This window comes from Urtica dioica, chromosome 5 (assembly GCF_054948205.1).
Source record: "Urtica dioica subsp. dioica isolate 48M chromosome 5, U.dioica_male_clone48M_v1_H2, whole genome shotgun sequence".
NCBI lineage: Eukaryota > Viridiplantae > Streptophyta > Magnoliopsida > Rosales > Urticaceae > Urtica > Urtica dioica.
This window is the reverse complement of record NC_142760.1, coordinates 41,621,123-41,631,674: the sequence shown is the minus strand read 5'-3', so window position 1 is coordinate 41,631,674 and position 10,552 is coordinate 41,621,123. Positions and strand designations below refer to the sequence as shown.

The 10,552-nt window shown below is 36.2% G+C and overlaps 1 protein-coding gene across 1 annotated transcript; it reads right to left on the bottom strand.

Annotated features, from left to right (window-relative positions):
• Nucleotides 1-8,121: 8,121 nt before the first annotated feature.
• LOC149398613 (uncharacterized) lies at nucleotides 8,122-10,275 on the bottom strand. Its single transcript, XM_089616014.1, has 5 exons — nucleotides 10,006-10,275; nucleotides 9,496-9,552; nucleotides 8,846-9,278; nucleotides 8,605-8,733; nucleotides 8,122-8,475 (listed from the first exon to the last, which is right to left on the bottom strand). The coding sequence occupies exons 2-5, from the start codon at nucleotides 9,549-9,551 to the stop codon at nucleotides 8,263-8,265; spliced, it is 831 nt and encodes a 276-aa protein (XP_089472140.1). The 5' UTR covers nucleotide 9,552; nucleotides 10,006-10,275; the 3' UTR covers nucleotides 8,122-8,262.
• Between the last annotated feature and the right edge of the window lie 277 nt (nucleotides 10,276-10,552).

Below are 10,552 nucleotides of genomic sequence, written 5' to 3'. Positions count from 1 at the left end.
CTGTTTTACATAAATTCTCAGTATTTCTTATTTCATAAACATTTAGTTGATATTTGAAAAACAAAGTAATTGATAAGCTCTATTAACATGCAGGATATTTTTCATTCCCCATTTCCTATGCCTCCTCTTAAATGCAACCATGCGGTGGTGATTGTGGGCTTGGGCGTGAGGAAGGGAAAATAATTTTTATTGTATCAAAACAATCACGGGCCTGATTTTGGTTGCGGTGGAATTGGGATGCTTAGCACGGACTATGCGGAGGGGTTTGCTATAGTGCAACTGTTAGCATCACTCGATAACATCAACAAGACATCTGTGACGGTTTCTGACGATAGTTATAAGGGGAGAATTAGAACTTCCATATATCATGGGGCAAATAAACTTCCATATATAAATTATATATATGCATATTTATATATTATATATATATATAATATAACGTGTGTATTTGTTTGTTTTGAGATATATATTGTTTTTTTTTGTAATTGTATTTATTTTAATGTATAAATATGTGTTGGGTAGAACATTATATATACAATTTTTACATAAATAAATTATATATATGCATATTTATATAACATGTATATTGAGTATTAGACATATTTTGAGATACATATTTAAGTTTACAAATTGTAAAATACATATTTATATATGTAAATATTTAATATATTTTAAATTCTATATATTTTATAAGGTTAAAAAACTTAGAAAACATATATATATATCCGTATATATATATATATATATATTTAACATAATTATTCAACATTATTTCTGTTCGGTTTTCCATAAACATGTCTGTTTTCCATCGAAAACGGCATTTGAAAACGGCATTTCATTTGCCCATTTCCACATTTTTTCCGTTCGATTTTCCGTCGGCGTATCGATTTTCCTTAAATGAGGAGCCTCGAAACGGCATCGAAAACGACATTTCAAACCTTGGTTACGCTCAACTGAGCATTGATATACACTCTGTAATCTCTTTGATCAAAGTAATGGGCTAAGCCTAAATAAACATGCCCAAATGGACTAAAAAAAACTATGCATATACTTACATATAAGTTGTATATTCGGAGCAAAAAAAAAAACAGTTGTATTATTATACATTATATACACTAATAAAAAGATTATATTATATATAATATAACGTGTGTATTGGTTTGTTTTGAGATATATATTGTTTTTTTTTTGTAATTGTATTTATTTTAATGTATAAATATGTGTTGGGTAGAACATTATATATACAATTTTTACATAAATAAATTATATATATGCATATTTATATAATATGTGTATTGAGTATTAGACATATTTTGAGATACATATTTAAGTTTACAAATTGTAAAATACATATTTATATATGTAAATATTTAATATATTTTAAATTCTATATATTTTATAAGGTTAAAAAAATTAGAAAACATATATATATATGTATATATATATATATTTAACATAATTATTCAACATTATTTCCGTTCGGTTTTCCATAAACATGTCGGTTTTCCATCAAAAATGGCATTTGAAAACGGCATTTCATTTGCCCATTTCCACATTTTTTCCGTTCTATTTTCCGTCGGCATATTGATTTTCCATAAGTGAGGAGACTCGAAACGGCATCGAAAACGGCATTTCAAACCTTGGTTACGCTCAACTGAGCATTGATATACACTCTGTAATCTCTTTGATCAAAGTAATGAAAAAATTCTTTTTACTCTCTTATCACTCTTTCTCTCTAGATCTCTTATCAAATTAATCTCTCTGTATTTGTAGCTATATGCTATGCGGTAGCAGTGACGACATGCATTGAGGCGTTACTCTATCACCACTATAGGATGCGAGTGAAACTGTCCATACAAGAGCTAATTGATAATGTCCCGAGAAGAAATGCGGATGCAACGAAGGAAAATAGAGTCCGTACAGAGGATGCATTACATTACATTGCTGTTAATGGATGCTCCCTATACCATGAGAATCCGGGAGCTAATGTAGACCAATATATGATAACAAATAAAAACGTAATTGGTTGCTCTTATGATTTATTCTGCTTATATATATATATATATATATATATATATATATATATATATATATCTCTTTGTGCTGTTTTTGTTTTTGTTTTTGTTTTTATTTTTTATTTTTTTTATATACATTATTGTCAGGTTGGCTCTAGAATCTTTCCTTTGCGAAAGTATAAATATTGTACACATCCTTGTTGTTTTGAGGATGTGAAGGTCGCACTCAGATCAGGACCTTTATTGTACAAAATGTTTCGTGTCAAGGAAATAAAAAATAAACTACTCTTAGATCAATCAAAGGTAATAACTCTGGGCTTCCTGTTTTACATAAATTCCCAGTATTTCTTATTTCATAAACATTTAGTTGATATTTGAAAAACAAAGTAATTGATAAGCTCTATTAACATGCATAATATTTTTCATTCCCCATTTCCTATGCCTCCTCTTAAATGCAACCATGCGGTGGTGATCGTGGGCTTGGGCGTGAGGAAGGAAAAATAATTTTTATTGTATCAAAACAATCACGGGCCTGATTTTGGTTGCGGTGGAATTGGGATGCTTAGCACGGACTATGCGGAGGAGTTTGCTATAGTGCAACTGTTAGCATCACTCGATAACATCAACAAGATAGCTGTGACGGTTTCTGACGATAGTTATAAGGGGAGAATTAGAACTTCCATATATCAGAGGGCAAATAAACTTCCATATATAAATTATATATGCATATTTATATATTATATATATATATATATATATAATATAACGTGTGTATTTGTTTGTTTTGAGATATATATTGTTTTTTTTGTAATTGTATTTATTTTAATGTATAAATATGTGTTGGGTAGAACATTATATATACAATTTTTACATAAATAAATTATATATATGCATATTTATACATTATATATACAATATGTGTTTTATTGTATCAAAACAATCACGGGCCTGATTTTGGTTGCGGTGGAATTGGGATGCTTAGCATGGACTTCGCGGAGGGGTTTGCTATAGTGCAACTGTTAGCATCACTCGATAACATCAACAAGACAGCTGTGACGGTTTCTGACGATAGTTATAAGGGGAGAATTAGAACTTCCATATATCAGGGGGCAAATAAACTTCCATATATAAATTATATATATGCATATTTATATATTATATATATATATATATATATATAATATAACGTGTGTATTTGTTTGTTTTGAGATATATATTGTTTTTTTTGTAATTGTATTTATTTTAATGTATAAATATGTGTTGGGTAGAACATTATATATACAATTTTTACATAAATAAATTATATATATGCATATTTATACATTATATATACAATATGTGTTTTATTGTATCAAAACAATCACGGGCATGATTTTGGTTGCGGTGGAATTGGGATGCTTAGCACGGACTTCGCGGAGGGGTTTGCTATAGTGCAACTGTTAGCATCACTCGATAACATCAACAAGACAGCTGTGACGGTTTCTGACGATAGTTATAAGTGGAGAATTAGAACTTCCATATATCAGGGGGCAAATAAACTTCCATATATAAATTATATATATGCATATTTATATATTATATATATATATAATATAACGTGTGTATTTGTTTGTTTTGAGATATATATTGTTTTTTTGTAATTGTATTTATTTTAATGTATAAATATGTGTTGGGTAGAACATTATATATACAATTTTTACATAAATAAATTATATATATGCATATTTATATAACATGTATATTGAGTATTAGACATATTTTGAGATACATATTTAAGTTTACAAATTGTAAAATACATATTTATATATGTAAATATTTAATATATTTTAAATTCTATATATTTTATAAGGTTAAAAAACTTAGAAAACATATATATATCCGTATATATATCTATATATATATTTAACATAATTATTCAACATTATTTCTGTTCGGTTTTCCATAAACATGTCGGTTTTCCATCGAAAACGGCATTTGAAAACGGCATTTCATTTGCCCATTTCCACATTTTTTCCGTTCGATTTTCCGTCGGCGTATCGATTTTCCTTAAATGAGAAGACTCGAAACGGCGTCGAAAACGGCATTTCAAACCTTGGTTACGCTCAACTGAGCATTGATATACACTCTGTAATCTCTTTGATCAAAGTAATGAAAAAATTCTTTTTACTCTCTTATCACTCTTTCTCTCTAGATATCTTATCAAATTAATCTCCTTGTATTTGTAGCTATATGCTATGCGGCAGCAGTGACGACATGCATTGAGGCGTTACTCTACCACCACTATAGGATGCGAGTGAAACTGTCCATACAAGAGCTAATTGATAATGTCTCGAGAAGTAATGTTAGAAAAGTTGCACTTGCATGGCTGGAGAAGAAGAATACTAAACCTAATGGGCTAAGCATAAATAAACATGCCCAATGGACTAAAAAAACTATGCATATACTTACATATAAGTTGTATATTCGGAGAAAAAAAAACAGTTCTATAATTATACATTACTTACACTAATAAAAAGATTATATTATATATAATATAACATGTGTATTGGTTTGTTTTGAGATATATAATATAACATGCACAGCAAGCCGCGCGCCGCGCCGTGCAGGACGCGCGCCGCGCCACACAGCCGCGCGCCGCGCCAAGACAAGCCCGCGCCGCGCGCCCCCTGCGCCGTGCATCCCGCGCCGCGCCCGGTGACCCGCGCGCCGCGCCCGGTGACCCGCGCGCCGCGTGTTGTGCGCCACGCTTTGTGCGCCGCACGTGCCGTGCGCTTCCACTTGAAGGGTGAACGCCCCCTAGTCCCACATGGACGAAAAAGAAGCCTCCTAAGGCCCTCAAACACCTATAAATACCCCCTCTCATTGAGGGGAAAGCCATCCCATTCATTCTCAAGTAACTTGAGACTTCTCTCTGCTTCTCTGGATGCATTCCTTGGCCTGAAGCGGATTCTCCTCGATTTCTCATTCTCGGAGATTCTGAAGCGCTTTCCGGGGACTCCCGAGTGCCGCCTCTCTTGATCGAACGATTAATCTTGAGCCCACGAGTGCTCTAATTGACTGAAAATCGCCTACGCGTCTAGCACCCTAGACGCATCTAGACGCATCCACCATTTTTGAGAAGAAATCGCCTACGCGTCCGCCATTTCCAACTAGGAATCGCCTACGCGTCCGGAATCTCCGCCACAACAAGGAACTCTTGAATTAGAGTCTTCCACGTCTCCAAAAGAGAGAAAACACACATTCTCTCTCGCATACGCGATCTCCGAAGTTCTGAGTCGTCGCCGAGGTCTCCTCTGCGCCTCGTCTCCTTCGTTGAGCACGCCTCTCCACCAATACTCCGCGCCTCACACTGCGTTACATACGCTTGAACTACGTTCTGACCTGATCCCACACACGGGTACGTAGGCAGCCGACACCCAAGGCACGGTCACTCCCCCTCCTCACCCCTTCTCTCCTCTGAGAGGTGGGTTGATCGGAGAAAACCTAGCTCGAGACTTTCGAGTTCACACTCTTGGCCCGGGTGCGATCACTTGGTCCAGCCTTGGATCGAACCGCCCGAGGTTTTCAATAGTTGCTCATTTTCGTGCGACAATATTTTGGCGCTAGAAGGAGGGGACTTCCCGACCTGTTCAGCCCGAAATCCCTTCTGTTCATCTTCTTCTCTTCTTCTGCAAACTCTACTTTCTCGGACTTGAGAAAAAATGAGTAGTCAGCCACTCGTACGTTCTGGGGGCGTTAACAACCCCGATAACGTCACTGGGACCAAAGAATATTTCTTGCGCTCCCGAGCGCCTGGTGACGAAGAGTCGCTCCACGAAGAGATCTCGACCCGCTCACCATCTCCATCTCCAGATAGCAGGGACGACCGCATCATGGAGTTGGAGGAGAATATCCGCCAACTAAAGGCGAAGAAAGCGAGGTACCACAGCCGACTGGCTGCGAAGCAACCCGCACATAACGCGGTGATTCCCGATGGAGATCCCGAGAACCTCAACGAGGAAAGTCATGACCGCGACCCTGATTACGAGGAACTGGCGATTCGGAGGATATCGAGACTTCTCTCACGAAGGACGGGGGACTCCCCGCCGTGTTTGAAGCCGGTCCTTCGAACCCCTTACCCAGGACAGGCGACGCGGCGGCTGCTTCTCAAGAGGAAAATCCCCGACGTTCAGCCCTCGACCGACTAGGTCAAAGGGAGAATGTTGCGGAAAGTCAGGGCACGCGGAGAGCGCGCCGTCGCAGACGAAGCCCGCGCCTCCGTACGACAAGCTCGGATCTTAGGGATCATCTTACTGCCCAACGCAACAAGCGTGGTGATGACCTAAGAGAGCGACTAAGCACTCGGCCAAACATTCCCGTAGCATCCCCAACTAACGGGGATGTTTTTACTTTGTTCCACACATTAATAAAGCATACTAGAGTATGCATAAAAAAATGGCTTCTCTAGTTACTAGAGAAGCCATTTTTTTATGTTTTATTTTTTATGATACTAGAGAAGCTCTAATGTTTGGAGTCTCACTAACTGTCAGTTTATTCATCAACGAAAAGTAAATAAATAAAATAAAGATGAATAAAATCTTGAGTATTTGTCTATTTAATTGTAATAAAAAAAATTATGCTATCTTTTATATTTATATAAATTCGATAGAATGCTTATCTTTTTCGAAATTTGTAATTGATGTTGATTAAGTAGAGTCATTCTAACTAAAATGCGAGATTTACATTCTCGTGTAGATCTATAATACGTTTCGTTGTGGTCTTATCGTGATATAATGCTATCTCATGCTGAGTTTTATCACTAATTCGAGATAATGCCCAACTTTTTTAGATTTATCGAGATTAGTCACTTTAATGTATTCACGCTATGTTTTTTAGATTTATCGAAATTTATTACCTGGAATGTATTACTAGGTGAAAAGTGGGTATCAGGGGGCAATAGAGGTTGAGACTCGGGCTTCTTCATCCTAATCCGAAGAGGCTAATGCGTGGTAGAGTACAATTTGAAAACTCTCTACCCTTCGTAAGGTAAAACATTAGATTTGGCGTGTTTGCCAAGGATGGATTGCAATGAAAGGCAAGTTGGATAAGACCTCTTTCCATGCTCTTTGGGGGTGTTGTTTTGCCCGAAATGTGTGGGACTCAAGGCGTTTATAACGGTTGCAAATGTTGACAACCCCACAAGTCTTATCTCTACCGTTGTCACTAAACTCAAGGTACGCGACGCTGAATTGTTCATCTCCCTATCGTGACATATTTGGAATTATAGAAATAGGGTACTAATGGGTAAGAGAAAGTCGTCGGCCGAAGGAATTGTTGGATCGGTTCGAGGTTACCTTGAAGAATACCAGATTTATTGTCGAGTCCGTGGCTATTATTGTCGACGTGGCTTTAGATCGACAAGGCTTATGATGTTGGAAGTGTGGCTCACGACCACCGCATAAATGTTTTGAGGTCTTGGATTTGGTTTGATTGGCGAGGCTTCTCACCACAATTGGCCAAATACAATCCGATTGTCTTGGAGTAAAGTGATCGTCTCAACCATAGATTTTAGCATGCTCGAGGACATTCTCTCCCATTTTGTTTATTTTGAGAATGTTGAGTTTTCTTTTATCCCGCGATTTTGTAACACGTTGGCACATCATTTGGCTAAAATTGTCATCGAGTCAATGTAATGAGGTTTGGTCGGAGATTGCTCCATCATATGTGCAAAGGGGCTCTCTTCATACAGTTATTTCTCTGAACTGAATGGAAGATCCAGTGGTTATTTAAAAAATAAAAATTAAAAAAATAACTCTAAATATTTAATTTAACATGACATGGTGGTCGAGTATATCCTTTCATCTGAGGTGTTCTTATAGCTACACCAAGCAGTGAGGTTTGTAAGCCCAAACTAAAACTGTGTTCACTGCAAGTTTTGGCATTAGTTATCAGTTGCAGAACATTTATCTATATGTACGACGATATATTTTGCCGTTTAAGTAAGAGTAGTTTATCCAGCTAAACCGCGCCTAATAAACGGTCTAGCATGAGATTATTTCTAGTCTTAAAATGCTCACTTTAACGCCTAAAATTGAAAAAATAAAAAATAAAAAGAAAAACTTGGTGTAGAAAGGAAGACGAGTGCTAAGAAAGGGGTTCAGAATGAAATACATAGAGCTAATCACATGGAGGTTTCATAGGGTTACGAAAAAGCATCATAGTGGTTTTCATCAAAAAAATAAAAAGCATCATAGTGATATGACGAGGATCAGGTGAAATTAGGGAGGCTCGGATAATACAGCGCACGCCTGAACATCCGTATGCTGTTATAACCTATGCCTTCATCAGCAACCTCATCTAATATTGTTTCGTAGAACTCGCCGTTCGTGGTCTCCAACGTCAATAGAGCTTGGTAATTGTGTTGGCCTCCGCGCCTGGTCGCTCTCACAACTCTCTTCAGCTTCAAATCATTTTCCATATCCTGACACATACGATCACATATATATCAATAGTTAATGATATACATCACTATGCTGAAATATAGGTTATAATTCACGGAGCACCAAATATATATGATTGTATCATAGCAAAAGCAAAGTCAGAGAATTACCTCTACATGAAATTTATTGTGAAGTGATAGAACAAACTTAGCGGGCCCTATCCAATCCTTCTCAGACATCGGCTTGAATCCGGATAAACGATTTATAGCCTTCGCAGCCCACGGACTAACACGAAACCCCTGAATAGTGATTCACAAAAAAAACCATCAAATCTCTACCACCAAGGAATGAACTCTGTATGTTTATAATTCAACATACATACATACATACATACACACAGATATGCATTACCTCAGATTCCTTAACTTGCTGATTATACATGTCCAAAGCCAACAGTCTTTCAGATTCAGAGCAGTGGACAGGTTCGTCTAGTTTCAAATCAGCCAAGGCTTCCTCAATAGGGGCTTCATCATCGACATCGACATCGACATCATCATCATCATCGTCATCATCGACATTGCTACAACCACCGACATGGAAATCTTCATACCTAGGATCACCTTGATCGACACCATAAAAACTATCATCATCATCATCATCATCATCATCATCGACATCGCCATGATCATCATCGCCATGATCGACATCGCCGAATGAAGAACAAAAGCATTTCTCTTGTGCATCGAGAAGCGCCACCTCGTATCTCACTGCCTCCAACATTCCCTCGCCCCGTACGGCTCTATTGGTAGACTTTAACTTCCAAAGGTCGAATTTCATGACATCGCTTTGGTGATTCCAAAAACACGAACAACTAGTTAGCCGAATCACAAAAAAGCTCCCAAAAACAAACCCTAACTTGGATGTACAATCGGTACATAAAAAATTTCGTATTGCAGATCAAATTCGTATCTCAGAAGACCTAAACCCTAAATACGAGCCATGATTGCATGACGAACCACAGTTCATTATTTAGCCCTAAACTTTGACATAGATTCTCATACCTTGAATCCCCAATTCTGAGAATTGTTGGTTCGTTTCTTCTCTCTTCTTCTCCCATTCTGAAACAAATTGTTAGTTCAATTTTTCCGATCATTATATACCTCAGACCCTAAAATTCGATCTTGCAGATAAATGAATTTCAGGATCGAACTGAACGAAGTAATCAGGAGAATTTTAAGATACAAAGAAAAAGAAAAAAAAAAAAAAAAAAAGCTCTGGAAACAAAGATCGATTTTCGATCGATATATCCCTCAAACCCTAAAATTCAATATAAATGAAATTCAGAATCGAACAGAACAAAGAAATCAGGAGAATAATAACCTACAAAGAAGGAAAAAACACGCAAAAAAGCTCTGGAAAACAAAGTTCGATTATGAATTAATATAATAACCCTAAAATTTGGTCTTACAGAAAAATGAATTCTAGATTAAATATATACATCGAACTAAGCTAACAAAATTACACGCAAAACAGACGATCACGAATCAACTTAAATCCCTAAATTATTTCACCTGAGCTTTGGCTGGGAATCGCTTAATTCTTGTTCTACCTTGAATTCGCCATTCCAACTCGGAGAGATCTTTTGTTTCTTTCTCTATAATATTAATAACGAAATTGATTATGATTACAGACACGTTGCTGAGCTTCCTTTTATAGGTTTTGGTTGAAAATGGGCCGGGCTCCAAATTTTGTAAATTAGAAAATAAAGTGGAATTACCTGATCAAACTTCTTTTAAAAACTTTTTCCGACAACATACCACTTCTTATTCTCATTGATATTATTTTTTATTTCGAGAATATATTCCTTCTTATTGTTTTTTTTTTGTCTATGGTTTTATTTGAAAAAAAATTTAACGATTTTATTTAGTTTTTTTAATAGTTGTTTGCAGTTAGTTTCTATTATAACAACAAAAATCATCTGGAAATTAAAATATATATATGATGAAATTAATATATATATATATATATATATATATATATATAAATATAATGAAATTTCATAAAAATTTGAATTATTATCTAGTTGGTAATTCCACACCACCTCCATTTTGGAGGTCG

Coding starts and splice junctions, on each gene's coding strand:
- LOC149398613 (XM_089616014.1), bottom strand. CDS start 9,551: ATGGGAGAAGAAGAGAGAAGAAACGAACCAACAATTCTCAGAATTGGG. Junction 8,734..8,845: donor AGCAAGTTAAGGAATCTGAG/GTAATGCATATC, acceptor ATCACTATTCAG/GGGTTTCGTGTTAGTCCGTG. Junction 8,476..8,604: donor ACAATAAATTTCATGTAGAG/GTAATTCTCTGA, acceptor CGTATGTGTCAG/GATATGGAAAATGATTTGAA.